Raw genomic sequence first — 18,307 nt, 5'->3', positions numbered from 1 at the left:
TCAGAAGACATGTCATCCTTTGATCTGTGCAAAGCCAAGCCTGCTATCTACAGATGACTGGTTGTTACAACCAGTAATGGACAGTATGCATCCCGGGACCAACAACAACAACAACAACAAGAACAACAAAAAGCTCTACCCTCGCTTTTGGTCTACAATCTATTCAACAAACAAGATCTCCAATTCCAGAGGTCTGACTGAGATAATCGCAACTGAACGGACCTCCGGAAACATAACGTAAGAGTCTATCCCAGGCTCCATCCTAGGAGCAGCATAATGACCAAGACCACCCATTACAGAAGTTGGATTAAAACGACACTGAAGAAGCAGAACTTCTAGAACCACAAAGAAAGACTTAATCATAAGCTCCATTTCTGGAGCTGTACAGACACCAAGATCTCTAGATACAGAGGTCTGATCTTACCATACATGACGAAGCAGAAGTCTTCCATACACCACAAAAGCACAGAGGGGAGAGTAAATGATCATGCAAGGAGTCTATAGTTAATCCCATGACAGAATTCTTCAAGGTGGAGAAACCCTGAATCTCCTAGGCCAAGGGAATTCCCTCTATAATATTCCCAATAGTTACTGTGCCTATGCAGGGGGAAAAAAGAAAAAAAATGCACAAAATAATCTTATTATCCATATATATATATGTATATATACATATATATATATATAAATCTTTATTTTGGTGTAGATACTGAAATTGATGTCTCCAATTTTATTTTATTTTATTTTATCTTATCTTTCTCTTTCTTTTTGCACTCCGGCATGATTTGATTTCAGGACCGAGACTATTGTGTGGTGCTTGTCTTTATTGCTGTAGTGCTCACTGGATATTTAATTTAATATTTCTTTCTGTATTGTGTGGTGTTTCAATTACCTTTTTCATGTCCTCTCTCAAACTGAGGTTGAAAGTCTCTAGAAGGACTCTGCCCATTTTTAGCTTATTTTATTTTTATTTTATTTTATTTATTTATTTTTTACCCCATTCTATTGCTTTTCTTACCTTCAAACAAAACCACATAACTTGAATTATTTAGCTTCGCCTCTCAAATAGAGGGAGGAACAAGGGAGGGTACCAGGACCAAACAGATATATAATCACTAACAGTAAGTTAGACAAAGAGGGGACCACCTACTCTAGCACCCTGGGAGGTGATGGTGGGGTATATTGTTGCAGGAAGGGAATGGGGGTGGGGGAGGACAAATTTGGTGATGGGTATTCCCTTGATTCAATGTTAATATGTACCTAAAATACTACTGTGAAAGATATGTAAGCCAATATGATCAAAATAAAAATTAAAAAAAAAGAATGGTAGAGGTCTAGAGGGTCTTTTTAGTTCCTCTTCTTTTTAATTTATATTTGTTTTGGGGGCTATATCTGTTGTGTTGAGGGCTGATTCCTAATTCTGTGCTCAAGGATCACTATTGGCAGGAATTGGGAAACCATATGTGGCTTCAGGGATCACACTCAGGTCAGCCACATGCAAGGCAAGTGCCTTATCCACTGTACCATAGTTCTGTCTTTTTTAAAACTTTTCTCTTGGAAAAATATCTTATATACTTCTTATTTAGAAACATTGTCATCTAAATTAAGGATCTGTATTCTCTGTTACCAATAAGCCAATTATAGTATTATGAGTACAATAATAGTAATTTATGGTGATACCATAAAGATACCATTGTAGTGGTATTATTTTTATTAGTTTGCTTTAACCAATTAACTATTCTACTTTATAGCTAATGTGTCATTTAATTTTCTCAACAATATAACACACAAGAAAATAACATCTACATTTTATAGATGGGAAGCATAGATGTTGAGATTAAATCACTTACTCACAGTAATATAAAAGAAAAACTTTGCTTTTATATGAAATAGTCTATAAGGATCTTTATTATTCCAAAATTATTTTTTAATATTTAATATCTTTAAGACTACAGATGCCTATTCAGGATTTCAACACATCATATTCTGTTCCCCAATACACCAAGTTGTAAATAGCTCTTTAAAACGTAACATAAAAAAGTCCAAGTGGGTCTGTTAACAATATGATAAGATTTTTATCAAGAAAAAACTCAGCCAAGAGTACATGGTAGCACTGTTTGGTAAATGAAGAAACCCAAAATGCCAAGCTCCCATTCTGTATTGTCAGAGGTTTATTCATAGATAATGGAGATTCAGGTGAATACAAAAGAGGAAGTAAAAGAAAATATCATTAAGACTGAAGTACAATGGGTAGGGCACTTGCTTTACATCAAGGTTCAATCCTGGCATTTCATATGATCCCATTAACCAGCTACTGGTGGTTCTTGAGTCCAGAACCAGAACCAGGAATAACCTCTGAGCACTGTTGAGTATAGAAAAACAAAAACCAAAAAAGAGAGAGAGGATCTGGAGTGCTAACACAGCAGTAGGGCATTTGCCTTGCACATGGTTGCCCAGGGCAAACCTGGGTTTGATCCCTGGGCGTCCCATATGGACCCCCGAGCCAGGAGCAATTTCTGAGCACATAGCCAGGAGTAATGCCTGAGCATCACAGGGTATGGCCAAGAGAGAGAGAGAGAGAGAGAGAGAGAGAGAGAGAGAGAGAGAGAGAGAGAGATGCTATTATTCAGGTATCAGGTAGGAATGGTCTAAATTACTTGTTGCATATTTCTCAAATTAGGTCTATAAAATTCCAAAGCAGAACTCCACAATAGGTACTCTTGCTGAAGGAACATCCAAATGATAAAAAAAAAAAAAAAAAAAAAACTCTCTACTAAGGCAGAATTGTTTACTTCTGTTCACTCACAGTCGAAAAAACAAAAATGTACCGGAGTAGCCTGGGATATATTTCAGATGGTTGAAACATCAAATATGTGTGAGGTTCTAGTATCTGGCATGATATGATTCACAACCATGACTGGTATAACTCTGGTGGCTTCCAAGTACTCAGTAGTCATACAGCTGAAAAGAGAAAACGTGAAAGCAGTATTGTTCTTGAATGTCAACTTATTTGTTATCTTGGCCTTGTCCACAGCAGACACCAAGAGGGGGTCAGAGAGAGATAACCCCCCAGGTCCCCAATTCTGAGCCTGGGGCCACATATAGAGATCAGTTAGAGATCAGTTCTTGAGGCAATAAATGGGGAAATTGATCATCACACCATACATCAGTGTTGTAGGTAAATGTGGCCTTTTGAGGATCAGAGAGATAGGAAAGGGCTTTAAGTTATTTGCAGCCAACTTAGATTATATCCCTAGCACCACATATGGTCCCTCAAACACTGCCAAGTGAAATTCCTGAGCACAAAGACAGGAGAAAGCCATGAACACTACTGCGAAGAGCCCAAACCCTTTATTTTTTAAAAGTAGATCTATGTAACCCCAACTATGTATGTGATCCAGATATCACTTCAAGGAGAAAGAAGGAAAACCCAAAATATTATGTTATATTATGTTATAGCTGTTTAAATCTTGCCGTTTATGTAATTGTGCCCACTAGCACAATAATTAGCATTCTATTGAATGGTTTCCTAGCTCAGAAAAATGGAGTTGCTAATCTAAGCTCCTCCACCTTTTATAAAATAATATATTTATGGGGCCGGTGAGTGGCGCTAGAAGTAAGGTGTCTGCCTTGCAAGTGCTAGCCAAGGAAGGACCTCGGTTCAATCCCCTGGCGTCCCATATGGTCCCCCCAAGCCAGAGGCAATTTCTGAGCACTTAGCCAGGAGTAACCCCTGAGCATCAAATGGGTGTGGCCCCAAAAAAACCAAAAATATATATATTTATTTAAGCACTATCATTACAAACATGCTTGTAGTTTCAGTTCTAGAAAAGAACACTCCTTTCACAAGTACAACATTCCCACCACCAATTACCCCATGTTTCTCCTCCGCCACCCCCTTCCTGTATTCGAGACAGGCATTCTACTTATCTCACTCATTAACATTATCATGATAGTTGTTAGTGTAGTTATTTCTCTAACTACACGTACAACTCTTTGTGGTTAGCATCACCTTCCAGACAAAATATGAAGACTTCTCCAATCTAAGCTTTGAAAGTATTTTGTGTAGATGCATTTATTTTCCACAAAAATGTTCATATAACAAACATCTTATCTATTTTATATATGTTGTCATGCATTTATTTCTTTGTTTCTTTTAAACCATAAGACCCAGGTCTGAAGAAATAGTACCGTGGGTAGGGCATTTACCTTGAATGTGGCCAACCCAGGTTCAAGTCTTGGCATCCCATTATGGTTCCCTGAGCACTGCCAGAAGTAATTATTAAGTACAAAGCCGGAGTAAACCCTGAGCACCTCTAGGTGTGCCCCCAAAACCAAAGCCAAACCTAACAAATAAAAAAGTCACCTTAAGACCCAACACATGTGTGTTTCTGTGAACAGTATGTTTCTTTTCCTTTTGAAAACCAATATAAGTCAAATATGATATGTGCACTTTCTTCTTTTCCTAGCATCTGGACAAAATATTTAAGCACAGAGAACTGCAGCAGAAGCTGGTAGACGCCAAACTCGAGCAGGCACAAGAACTGATGAAGGAATCAGAGGAGCGACATGCACGTGAAAAAGAATATGTATTTATCATTTGAGTTTGTCTGCTTGTTTGTCTGCCTGGGGACAGAGCCCTGGGGAAAGTTATCTGATCATCAGACTTAGCTGAGAAAGAAAGAGCCATCTCTCTGCTGGGAAATTTAATGAGCCAGCTCAGAAGTAGGTGCTTTTCCTACTAGAACTCTTTTGGTTTTGGTTTTTTTAGAGGGCTACAACCAGAAGTGCTCGAGACCTACTCCTGGCTCTGTACTCACACTCCTCACTCATGGTGGTGCTTGGGGTGCTCTGCAAGACAAGCACCCTCTCTAATAACTGTACTATCTCCCCAACTCCCCTGCTATTTTTCTTTTTAAGGAAATTGGTTGTTCATGCATTCAACAGGTGCCTATCATATGTTCAGAACCAAGACAGGTCCTGGAACTTAGTACAGACAATAAGTGCAAGCATGGAATTCGAGTGTAACTGGGGAGAGTTAGGCTTTAGGCAATCAAACAAAGAAGGATAGGTCATTTCATTTTTTAATAATATATTTATTTAAGCACCATATTACAAGCATGTTAGAAGTTGGGTTTCAGCTATAAAAAAAAACACACTTCACGAGTGCAATCTCCCCACCACCAATACCCTCCTCCCACAACCCCTGCTTCTATTTCAGACAGGCATTCTATTTCTCTCACTCACTACCATTGTCATGATAGTTGTTAGTGTAGTTATTTCTATAAATGCACTTACCACTATTTGTGGTAAGCTTCATATTGTGGCCTGTCCTTCCAGCTCTTATCTCTATTATCTCTGGGTATTATTGAAATAATGTCTTTTATTTTTCTTAAATCCCATAGACGAGTGAATCTGACTTATTTTACTCAGTATAATAGTTTCTATGTCCATCCATATATAGGAAAATTTCATGACTTCATTTTTTCTGATGTTTGAGTAATATTCAATTGCATATATGTACCACAGCTTCTTTAGCATTCTTTAGCACTCACATCTGTTGTTGGGCATCTGGGTTGATTTCCAGATTTTGGCTATTGTAAATATAGCTGCAATGAATAAAGGTGTGCATAATGCATTTTTGTGTTGTGCTTTTGTGTTCCTAGGTATATCCCTAGGAGTGGTATAGTTGGATAATATGGGAGCTCAATTCCCAGTTTTTTTTAAGGAATATCCATATTGTTTTCCATAAAGGCTGGACTAGGTAATATTCCCACCATCAGTGTATGAGAGTTTCTTTCTCTGTACATCCCTGCCATCACCGATTGTTCTTGTTCTTTGTGATGTGTGCCAGTCTTTGTGGTACCTCTTATTCTTTTGATTTGCATCTCTCTAAGGATTAATTATGTGGGGATTTTTTTCATGTGTCTTTTGGCTATTTGTATTTCTTCTTTGAGAAAGTGTCTGTTCATTTCTTTTCCCATTTTTTTGATGGGGTTAGAATTTTTTTCTAATTAAGTTCTATCAGATCCTTATATATCTTATATATACCCTTATAAGATGGGTATTGGGTTAATAGTTTCTTCCTTTCTGTGGGTTGCCCTTGTATCCTAGTCACTATTTCCTTTGAGGTGCAGAAGCTTTTCAGCTTAATATGGTCCCATCTGTTTATCTATGCTTCCACTTGTTTGGAGAGTAATGTTTCCTCCTTGAAGATACCTTTAGTCTCAATGTCATGAAGTGGTTTACCTACATGTTCTTCTATATACCTTATGGTTTTGTGTCTGATATCAAAGTCTTTAACCCACTTGTGTATGACTTTTGTGCATGGTGTTAGATGGAGGTACGAGCTGACCAGTTGTCCCAACAGCACTTGTTGAAGAGTCCTTCCTTGCTCCATTTTGCTTTTCTTGCCCCTTTATCAAAAACTGATTGTATGTCTGGGAACATTCTTTGAATACTCAAGTCTATTCCATTGATCTGAGGTTCTGTCTTTATTTCAATAATATGCTGCTCTAATGACTATTGCTTTGTAGTACAATTTAAAGTTGGAGAAAGTATGCCTCCCATATTCTTTTTCCTAAGGATTGCTCTAGCTATTAGTGGGTTTTTAAATGAATTTCAGAAGTGCTTTATCCAACTCTTTAAATAATGTCATGGGTATCTTTAGAGAAATCGCATTAAATCTGTACAATGCTTTGGGGAGCATTTTCATTTTAACGATGTTAATCCTCCCAATCCATGAACAGGGTATGTGTTTCTATTTCCTTGTGTTCTTTTATTTCTTGAATCAGGGTTTTGTAGTTTTTTGTATAGGTCCTTCACATTTTCAATTAAGTTTATTCCAAGATATTTGAGTTTGTGTGGCAAATGGTATTTTTTAATGTTCATTTCTTCTCTATTATTGTTGGTATATAAGGAGGCCACTGACTTTTGCTTGTTAATTTTGTAACCTGTCACTTAACTCTATGAATTTATTGTTTCTAGAAGATGCCCACTCTCATCACTTTTATTAAACACAGTACTGAAAGTACTTGCCATAGCAATTAGGCAAGAAAAAGGTATCAATGGCATCCAGGTAGGAAAGGAAGATGTTAAGCTCTCACTGTTTGCAGATGATATGCTACTATATTTAAAAAAAGAAACCTAAAGGTTCTACCAAAAAGTTCCTAGAAACAATATCAAGATTAATTAGCAAGTGATGAAGTTGTATATACAAAATGCAAGCAAAGAATAATGTACAAGATGACAAACTTTTCATGTGTTCTTTCTTTTCCCAGTTATTGAACCAGGCAGCAGAATGGAAGCTTCAGGCCCAGGTGCTGAAGGAACAAGAGACAGTCCTGCAGACTCAGGTAAATTTGGGGGTGCTCTCCACGCTATCTCCAATTAAGGAGCTTTAAGCCAAAGGTGGATTGCTCAGAACTTTCCATATAGCAGAGAAAGGGGAGATAGGAACTGGACCTGAAAGCTTACATTATTATTTCATATTTATTTTTATTCTTTTAAGTAAAAAATAAAAACCCTGTGTTATAGCCACAAAAAAAGAAATGCACAGCAGCATCCAGTTGATATTTGTTGATATAGATAAAACAGTCCATCAGAGTAGGTCTGTGTTTAATCTCTGTCTCTGTTATTAAGGCCTCTCTCTTTTCTCCCCCAGTACCCTACTAAGAATAAAATTTAGTGGGCCTGAGCAATAGCACAGCGGTAGAGCATTTGCCTTGAAAGAAGCTGACGCAGGATGAACCTTGATTTGATTTCTGACATCGCACATGATCCCCTGAGCCTGCCAGGAGTGCTTTCTGAGCATAGAGCGAGAAGTAAACACTAAGCACTACCAGGAGTAACCACTAAGCACCATCAGGTGTGGCAAAAATACCTAAATAAATAAATAAATAAGTCAGAGGGAGAGAGATAGATGCAGAATAGTCTCACTCATCTATGGGTTTTAAGAAAAATAAAAGTCATTTTTGCAACAATCCTCAAAGACAAAGAGAGGAGGGCTGGAAGTTCCAGCTCACTTCATGAAACTCACCACAAAGAGTGGTGAGTGCAGTTAGAGAAATAATTACACTGAGAACTATCATAACTATGTTAATAAACGAGGGAAGTGGAAAGCCTGTCTAGAGTGCAGGTGGGGGTGGAGTGGGGAGGTGGGAGATTTGGGACATTGGAGATAGGAATGTTGCACTGGTGAAGGGGGGTGTTCTTTACATGACTGAAACCCAACCACAATCATATTTGTAATCAAGGTGTTTAAATAAAGATATTATTTTAAAAAAAAGAATAAAATCCAGGAGCCTGAAGATAGCACAGAAGTAGTACAGAACTTAGAAAATGTGTCCAACTGACGTTTCATTCTGGGTACCATTGGTCCCCTGAGCATATCTAGATGCAATCTTGGAGGTTTCTATGCACCACAGGGTAATCCTGGTACCACAAAACCTTCGCCAGTCCTTGCACACTGGTGGGTCCCCCAGACATCCTGAATGCCACTTGAGAGGTCCCTCCCCTCTCAAAAATAATTAAAATGCAAAAGGTTCTCTGTTACTATGAACATTTTTTCTAGATTGACATTATTTATAATGAAAGGAAATTCAAATAATTGAACCAGTTTGTGCCATTGGGATGACATAGATGTTGGCCTACACTATGGCAAATAGCTAAAAAAAAAAAAAAAGAAAAGAAAAAAAAAGAAAAGTAAACAACAACAAACCAATCAAGAACAATTTTTCTTTGGCTTCTTTATATCTTGTGTTTAGATTAGGCTGTAGGAATTCATATTTCAAACTCAAGCCACAACTGACTTTTGAGGAAAACCAAGTTCGGGCATCTTTCTTGTGGCCCTGGGACTCTGTTTCTCCTGGCAGGTGATCTGTTAGGTTCTAGGACAATCATCTTGCTGTAGGCCGTAGATGGTCCTCCAGCTCCACTGCTGAGAGAAATGTCTGCACTTTAACCTGAGTGTGAAATCACATGAAGCAAATGTCTACAAGGCAAGAGCATTAGAAACGTGTCCAGCTGGACAGCCTTCACCCTAAATGCAGGCCCTTCACTTCTAAGAGCTCATGTGATAAATGCTAGGTACTTGTTCTTTAGTTAAAAAAACAAATAAGTAAAAATGAGAAGGCTAAAATCGCAAGTCATACTTCTGCAGAGATTAAAAAACAAATATCATTTTAAAGCTAAACTTTTCTAAAGTGTATTTTTAAGCATGTACCAAAGGCAATGATGAATCCCCCCAACTGCCCCAGTAATCAATTAGAGACATTATGAAATATCAGTTATGCTGTAATCGAAACAATGATAGTTTATAGTAGGTGTATAATCATAGGACCTAGACAGAGTTAAAACGTTGAATTGCAGAATTCAAACCTCGACATCATCCTGTGGCAGTGACACACCCCATGCCACAGGGTATAAGGAAGGTGGCAGCTGGTGACATATTTCTGGCTAAAGGCAGCAAGAAGAGAATATGTGACCTGACTCAAGATTAGGAACTCCAGATAATCAGGAATTTAGCTTCCTGTCCTACCTCTTCAGACCCTTGAGTGATACAATACCTGAAACTCTTCCCTGTTCACATCATTAACTAATCTCTACTCCTCAATTATAAATCAAGATAGCAAGTTTGAGAATAGTAGGTAAATATCATTCAAAATCTACACCTAAGAGTCTAATAATAATAAATTGATTGCAGAAGTCACAGAATCTAGACCCAAGTGCCTGTTATCAACAGCTTGGCAAATCATAGTAAATAAATAAAACATAAGGATAGGTCTGGGAGATGATACAGAGGTGCACCCACCCAGGTTTGATCATATAGCTCCTATTATCACTGGATGTAACCTGGAGACCCAAGCACTGAACACTGCGCAGAAAGCCCTAGTGATTCACAGTCCCCAGTCTCCCAGCAGCACTGTATTGTCAGCCCTACCTTCATGGAACAGCTCAGTTAACTCAGTATTGCCAAGTGTGGGCCTTTGCTTCCTGAGGACCACTTGGATGCCACTCCCCACTCCACAAAATTAAAGTCATAAACAAGTTCTTATCTATTCCTCCTGAAACTTAAAAAGTAGTATTTACTAGGAGTTATACATTTACATTCCTCTTTTTTCCTTTCACACTGGACTGAGTCCTGATATCAGGGACTGAGTCCTAGCTCTTCGTTAAGAAGCTGACTGTCTAAACTTCCTTTGAACCTAAATTTCCCATATGTAAGATAAGGATGCTGAAATTAATCAGCAAATAACCCTAAACTGAAGTCTACCAACATCTGGGAGCCTTATTTCTTGTCAAAATAGAACTATACATAAGGTACCAATTACTATTGCATAGTAGTTGGCTTTTGATATGGCAATAGCTCTCACTCACTATCTATTATGGCAATTATCCCCTTTAAGATTTTAAAAGGGAACTTTACGTGTAATATACATAATTTATGTTTTCAAACTATGCAAACTACTTAGTTCAGTAGTTGACCCATAACAAGTACAATTAGTTAAGTCATTACTTGATTACTCACCGAGTGCTAGACATGGTTCTGCAAGTTGAGGACATCACACTTAATGAAAGACAAAAATTTCCAATTTAAGTTACAATTTTAGAGACAGCAATGTTTTTTGGGGGGCCACACCCTTTTGATGCTCAGGGATTACTCCTGGCTAAGCGCTCAGAAATTGCCCCTGGCTTGGGGGGACCATATGGGACGCCGGGGGATCGAACCGCTTGCAAGGCAGACACCTTACCTTTAGCGCCACCTCGCCAGCCCCTAGAGACAGCAATGTTAATTTAAATTAAAAAAACAGTTCATTAATATTTAAGTTAACATTAGCACAGATCACGTTAACTCAATTTTTCAGCTTAACAGTGGTGCAAAGTTGAGAGATATTCAGTAGACACTGCACTTTGAAAGTCAGTATTTTTCTGGACTAATGAGATACACTAATGAACATGCAACTTCCTGTGAAGGATGAGAAGCTGCAGTGAGCAATGGTCTCAGGTTGGCCTTTAAATCATGGAGATAAACAATCTTCTTTCAGTTATTTTCAAGCCTCATCAGAGAGACATTGGTGACCCTGCCACAGTAATTTTCTTATCATTCAGTAATTGATTTTAGTTCAAAGCTTCAAACATGATAAGCCTAATAATAGAATGCATTGATATGGTCGCTTACGGTCAACCTGTTTCTCACTTTTACTACAATCAACCTGTTTCTCACTTTCAGTATAGTCAATAAATTACATGAGATATCCATCACTTTATTATAAAATGGAGTTGGTGTTAGGTGAGTTTTCCCAGCTATAGACTGCTATAAGAATTATGAGTATGTTATGGTCAGTTCAGTTATTCAGTCAAGTAGCATATTTTTCCAGCATATAAGATGACTGAGCTTATAAAATGACCCCCTCCTTTTCCTGTTAAAATATAGGGTTGGGCTATATATTCCATATAATTTTTTCCTCTTTTAACACACACCAAATGGAAATTTAAAAACATAAGAGAAAAAGAGTAGGACCTTCAAAGTTTTACAGTATACGTTTAATAAAGCTAGACTTTGGAGTTCCAACAATCATTTTACATTTGTCATTTGTAGTGACTGTGATTATTTAATTGTGATCTACATTGAGAGCAGGAAGAAGGGCTCCTTCAAGAGCAGCTGGCTTGGGTGCATTGATGAATAGGACCGCTAGAGAAAGACAGAGCACCTCTTCTGTGTCACATAAAAGCCAAACAGAGAGGACTGAGTCCGGGAAAGCCACATACCAGCTATGATACCTGGTGGCTGGATGGGATGCAGCGCTTGTAACTCAGCTCCTCTGTGTGCCCTGAAAGATGAATCAAGACAAGCAGAGGACTGAGTGAAGATGCCTGGCAGCTGGATGGGATGCGGCAGTAAGAGGGGGTGGATCGCTTGTCACTGAAGCTGGAGTAAGTTTCAGCATACCGTACACCAGTGTATAAGACGACCCCTGACTTTTCTTTTCATAATTAAGACAAGAGACATTTATTAAGCCCATTTATTGTATACTTTAATATTGTAAACTTCCCAAGAAGAAACTTGGCCAAATAAGAATAAAAATCACTAAATTCAATTGAATAATTTTTTAAGTTTAAGGTAGTTTTTATCTTTTTATATTAATATCTTTATTTAAACACCTTGGTTACAAATATGATTGTAGTTGAGTTTCAGTCACGTAAAGAATACCCCCTTCACTGGTGCAACATTCCCACCACCAATGTCCCAAATCTCCCTCCTTCCCATCCACCCACACCTGTACTCTAGCCAAGCTTTCCACTTCCCTCATTCAGTCACATGGTTACAATAGTTCTCAGTGTAGTTATATCCCTGAATCCCTGTACACATTTAAGTAAGTTCCTTACTTAAGAACATTAGAGTTTAAAACTTTGAAAGACAGAGTCTATTGTAGACTCTTTTGCATATCACACAAATACTTCCTTTGGTTTACAACATCTTTAAAGGACTGGGATAGCAGAGAGGAAGGAGGTTTTAGTACCTTTTCCTGTAGCTTGAACAAGAAAAAGATCAAAAGGTCGTGTTTTCCTAGATTAAGATCCATTTCAGTCATAAGACAGCAGCTTGCTAGTTTGGGGCTTGATTCTCACCTAAAGAAGAGATGTTCTGATTTTCAATTATACAAACCAAGGCAATAGCGTAAATGTCAGAGATGATCAATGGCTACAACTGTCATTACAAATAGAGTGTTCATGGGATCAATAAGAATGAAGATGGTAATAGATGTTAAAAAGTCAGCAGTATCTGACAATGCAAACATAAAAGGCTGCCCAAAAGGAAATATCAGTGAGTTACTTGTTAAAAATGCTCATTCATCAAGCTCAGAGGAGAGGAAAGTCTTCTAACTACTGTCATAATCAGACTCACTCCCAATCCAAATTTTACAAGTTTGCTAAAACCAGGCCTGACAAGGTTCACTTTGCTAAATACTCTGAATGTTTGTAATTATAAAATCTGCTGCTGAGTTAATTAAATATATGCATCAGTCCAACTATTTAAAAAAGAAAATGGTGGGTTCAGTCCCATAGTAAATTCCTCCTTATATGGAAAGTTCTTTTTCCTTTCTCCTATACTTTTCAATAAACTTTCCTACCTTTAAAAAATGAAATAATGGGGCAATTATTGGTGTAATTTAGAAGTTTGCTTTTCTTTCTGCCTCTAGCAAAATGAGCACCATAAATAACCTTCTAGTCATTCCTTCTCTCTCCAAAGTGAGAGCATGGTTGTGTTTCATCAACCAAGCAACCATTGTATCAGGATAAGAAAGAGGAGAAATTTAGCACCAAACAAAAATCCTTATGTCTCTTCTTTTCATTATTATAATAGGAGCTGCTAGAATCAGTTATCCAAGAAAAATTTAATTTACCCAAGTTTTGCTGCCTGTGACCACAAGTTGAAAAGAAAAAATTATCCAAATATTGAAAATGATCACTAGGATCCAGAAATAGTACAATGGTTAAGGCACTTCTTCTAGCTAATGCCACTACGATCTCTTTAACTACATACAATCCTCTATGCACTACTATAAGTGACCCCTGAGTACAGAGCCAGAAATAATCCATAAGCACTGTCTGGGGTGCCCTCCACCAAGAAAAGATTACCAGATGATGGAAACAAGTTGTTTAACAGATAAGTAGAGTTTCATTTTTGCAAGATGGAAAGTTCTAAATATTGGTTAGAGAACACATAAATAAGCTTTAATACTGCACCATATACATAAAAATGACTAATGATGATAATTTGGTGTATGGAAATTTTTACTACAATTAAAAAGATTTTAAGGAGGCAGAACAATAGTACAGTGACTAGGGCATTTTTTTTTGCCTTGCATGCAAATGACATGGTTTTGATCCTTGGCATCCCATATTAACCCTGAGTCTGCCAGAAGTAATTTCATAGTGCAGAGACAGGAGTAATCCCTGAGTGCTGCCAGGTGAGGCCAAAAATAAAAAAGAAAAGAAAAGAAAAGGAGAGAAGAAAGAAAGAAAGAAAGAAAGAAAGAAAGAAAGAAAGAAAGAAAGAAAGAAAGAAAGAAAGAAAGAAAGAAAGAAAGAAAGAAAGAAAGAGAGAGAGAGAGAAAGAAAGAAAGAGAGAGAAAGAAAGAGAGAGAAAGGAAGGAAGGAAGAAAAAAGAAAGAAAGAAGAAAGGAGAGAAAGAGTGAGAAAGAAAGTGAGAGAAAGAATGAGAGAGAATGAGAGAGAAAGAAAGAAGGAAGGAAGAAAGAAAGAAGAAAGAAAGAGAGAGAAAGAAGAAAGAAAAAGAAAAAAAGAGAGAGAAAGAAAGAAAGAAAGAGAGAGAGAGAGAAAGAAAGAAAGAAAGAAAGAAAGAAAGAAAGAAAGAAAGAAAGAAAGAAAGAAAGAAAGAAAGAGAGAGAGAGAGAAAGAAAGAGAGAGAAAGAGAGAAAGAAAGAAGAAAGAAGAAAGAAAGAAAGAAAGAAAGAAAGAAAGAAAGAAAGAAAGAAAGAAAGAAAGAAAGAAAGAAAGAAAGAAAGAAAGAAAGAAAGAAAGAAAGAAAGAAGGAAAGAAAGAAGGAAAGAAGGAAGGAAGGAAGGAAGAAAGGAAGGAAGGAAGGAAGGAAGGAAGGAAGGAAGGAAGGAAGGAAGGTAGGAAGGAAGGAGGAAGGAGGAAGGAAGGAGGAAGGGAGGAAGGGAGGAAGGAAGGAAGGAAGGAAGGAGGAAGGAAGGAAGGAAGGAGGAAGGAAGGAAGGAAGGAAGGAAAGAAAGAAAGAAAGAAAGAAAGAAAGAAAGAAAGAAAGAAAGAAAGAAAGAAAGAAAGAAAGAAAGAAAGAAAGAAAGAAAGAAAGAAAGAAAGAAAGAAAGAAAGAAAGAAAGAAAGAAAGAAAGAAAGAAAGAAAGAAAGAAAGAAAGAAAGAAGAAAACAAATAGAACAGACATAAAGAAAAAAAAGGCCTCATTTGTTGTGACTATCATCTCCATGCCAGAAGACGATGTGGGAAAAGTAGACTTAGTCTTCCTGATAGATGCACCATAAATAATGTTTTGCCCAAAGAAAATGGAGAGATCCCTTGGGATGGATTGTGATTGTTCCCTCTGATACTACTGGGTACTGCACATGCTCACTCCTGACCTCTCCTGCTTGCAATTCACAACTCTATGGCTGCTAGAGGCAATCTGGGGTAACTGACTCAGGAAACTATAGTAATATTCATCCCTATATAATCATTGATATTACTAAATAAGTAGAAGAAAAGGTATGAAGTAAGAAAAAGAAGTTAAGAAAAGGGCTGGTTGGGGCTGGAGAAATAGCATGGAGGTAGTGTGTTTGCCTTGCATGCAGAAGGACGGTGGTTTGAATCACGGCATCTCATATGGTCCCCCGAGCCTGCAGGAGCGATTTCTGAGTGTAGAGCCAGGAGAGGAGTAAACCCTGAGCGCTGTCGCCGGGTGTAACCCAAAAACCAAAAAAAAAAAAGAAGCGGTCTGGTCAAGAACACAAATGACAACTGACCAGACTTCTTTTAGTAGTGTTAAAAGGAAGAGACTGACTGGGGATAGTTGCTACTACACTAGATGACTTGATCATGTAGTGTTTCCTATCTGTCGGACCATGCATAGGCATCTCCATTAAAGTAGCCACACCAAATGTATCCCCGGATTTTTCTGGCACAGAGAACTGAGAAAACCCTATGGGATTCTTCAAAAGGCCTGCTGTGGATGCTTTGCCCCTAGAGTTGAGGAATTCCTGAAGAGATATTTTTGAGATTCGTGTTATGGTACTGATATTATATTCTCTTCCTATCATTTGGCCTTAAAATTAATTCTCCCTTCTGTTGATATTTACAAGTAAAATATAGCCTTGATTAAAACCCCTTTCCTGAATAATATTTAGCACCAAAATCAGAGAAAATGTTTTTCTTTTTTTCAAAATGTTCTACAGCCTTGGTTTCTGGTATGCAAGGGTATAGCCAGAATGCATTTTTTCCCCCAAAAAATGAGAACTACACCTTAGTCGTGGATTTAGCTCTTTCTTTCACTTTAGCTCTAAAATAAAAGAGCTTATCCCAGTGAGGATAGTATTCCTAGATTTTACTTCTTACTAATCCCTTATTTTGCATCTGAAGTTAGTTTACAAAGAGCTGCCTTGAGTTGTGACCTTCTCCTTTGTAACTCAGAATTCTTACTGCTCAGACACATAGCTTAATATATTGTTTTTTGTTAAACTCTACTTTGTAATTGTAACATTCTTCTCAAAACCTTTCTAGCTTAAAAATTAAATTTGTCACATGCTTGCCAGAATGTGTTGTCCCCTTACAATTCATTTGTGTGGTCTCTTTTATTTCATATTTTGCTGTCATGTATCCACTTTACTCAAAGTGGACTCAAAAGAAACCCTCTCAGGGGTCCTCAAACTTTTTAAACAGGGGGCCAGTTCACTGTCCCTAAGACCATTGGAGGGTCTGACTATAGTAAAAACAAAACTTATGAACAAATTCTTATGCACACTGCATATATCTTATTTTGCAATGAAGAAACAGATACAAATACAATATGTGGCCCGCGGGCCATAGTTTGAAGACCACTGCAAAGCATCCGAACCCCAAACCCAATCCATGGGATCTGGCGAACCAAAGTTAGCAGTCAACACTTATCCCAAATAAGAAGTATTATTCAAATGTGTTGACTCAGTCCTTGAAATCCCTTAAATAATCTATTCCATGGATCTCAGTCAGAACTTACAAAAAAAAATAAATAAAATTGAATAAATTGTTGAGTACTTTGCACAAGAAAAAGTATTATCTTATTGGTGGGTATGGTTGTGTATTCATTTGTATTAGTTTGTATTACAAGGAACCATAGTAAGCAAACTTTAGGTCAGCAGTGTTAGTCTAAGTTCTATCACTGGCATCCAATGCTAGTTGTCTTTAAAAGTATGGTCAATTGCTTCTTCTGTTATCAGTTTGTCATTCTTGTTTATAATAGCAACACCTATTCTGGGTCATTTGAGAATAAACCAATATAAATAAGCAAACTTCCTAGGTTCTAGGATTGTTTGCTGCACACACTCTTTTTACCTTCCACAACAACAGAAACTTTCCCCTCCAGTAGATTTTAGTTGCTGTGATTTTCTTTGCTTTCAGATGTTTATTTCAGGAGTATGAAGACAGCTCAAAGAGTTGGAGCACAGACTTAGCATGTACAAGTCTGCAAGTTCTATCCAAGATCCCACCACCTGGAGTGGGGCATCACGTTGACTCTAGTACTGCTAAATCCAAACAGCACTAAACTGTCCAGTAAACACTAAATTGTTAGGCCCACACAACCAGATATTGCCAGGAGTGGCTCTTGGGTCCTCTGAGGACAGCCTTGGCAAAATGTCGGTCTTACCTGTATCATGATCTAGCCTGTAGGTACCTCTTATCTGCCCAATAACCTATATCCAACCATCCTAGTCTCCCAGTCTACTAGCCATAGTCATGGATTTTTATTGTTACTGATAGTTGCAGATTTGTCGCTCATACAAAAGATATTTTTGTGCCCTTTTGGGGCCCTTCCAAAATACTACAGGGCTCACTTTTAATTGGAGTCTTTACTAACTCTGACCACTGACATTAATTTTAACTCACCACATGCCATCCAAAAATTAGACCAGGTGGTATTCTTAGCTTTATGCTCAAGAATTGCTCATTCCTGATGTTATTTGGGGGACTATGTGGTGCTTAGGATTGAACCCAGATCAGACACACACAAGGCAAGCATCTTAACGCCTATATTATATCTCTGATCCTAAACTTCTAAAGGGTTTCATGAATGTATGACTATCACTAGCCATAAGTATTTACATTTTCTTCCCTATTCTACCCCATTCTCTCCTCAATACAAGCTTTAGAATTTAGGATGCTAAAGTAAAAGAAAGCTCTTCTCTGTACTCCGATGGAGAGCCATGCATTCATTAATATTGGCCCATACTTTTGAGGGAGCTACAAAGTGCAGATTATTAAACAGTGTTCCTTCCTCAGACTCGTTATTTCCATTTGCAGAAGATTGGTTTAATAAACTGATTTTGATTTTAAAAGACACTTAACTGCTATAGGCTAGAACACTGTACTCATAAATATTCAAAAACCACAATGTCTAAAATGGAAATTTCAGTTGCTTAGAGCAACACAACTTATAGAATGACAGTGACTCTAGCTATGTCCTGCCCACACTACTTTTATCACTTTTTTTTATTTGTCTCCATTCTTGCCTTTTCAAGACCAAGTTTAAGTTCATTTTTTTCCATAACATGGTTCTCATTTTCACTGGTCGGG

At 37.7% G+C, this 18,307-nt stretch overlaps 2 protein-coding genes across 2 annotated transcripts in view; both read left to right on the top strand.

The window, feature by feature from the left end:
* CITED2 (Cbp/p300 interacting transactivator with Glu/Asp rich carboxy-terminal domain 2) overlaps positions 1 to 18,307 on the top strand; it is a 1,046,546-nt gene that overhangs the window by 140,965 nt on the left and 887,274 nt on the right. The gene's annotated exons all lie outside the window — the stretch shown is intronic.
* Positions 1 to 18,307, top strand: part of TXLNB (taxilin beta) — a 66,134-nt gene that overhangs the window by 41,614 nt on the left and 6,213 nt on the right. Inside the window, exons 5-6 of the mRNA XM_049788020.1 lie at positions 4,467 to 4,586; positions 7,278 to 7,352. Coding sequence (XP_049643977.1) covers positions 4,467 to 4,586; positions 7,278 to 7,352 — 195 coding nt within the window. The remainder of the gene's footprint in view (positions 1 to 4,466; positions 4,587 to 7,277; positions 7,353 to 18,307) is intronic.

The sequence above is a fragment of the Suncus etruscus genome, chromosome 15 (genome assembly GCF_024139225.1).
Source record: "Suncus etruscus isolate mSunEtr1 chromosome 15, mSunEtr1.pri.cur, whole genome shotgun sequence".
NCBI classification, from domain to species: domain Eukaryota; kingdom Metazoa; phylum Chordata; class Mammalia; order Eulipotyphla; family Soricidae; genus Suncus; species Suncus etruscus.
This window is presented reverse-complemented; position numbering and strand designations above follow the sequence as displayed.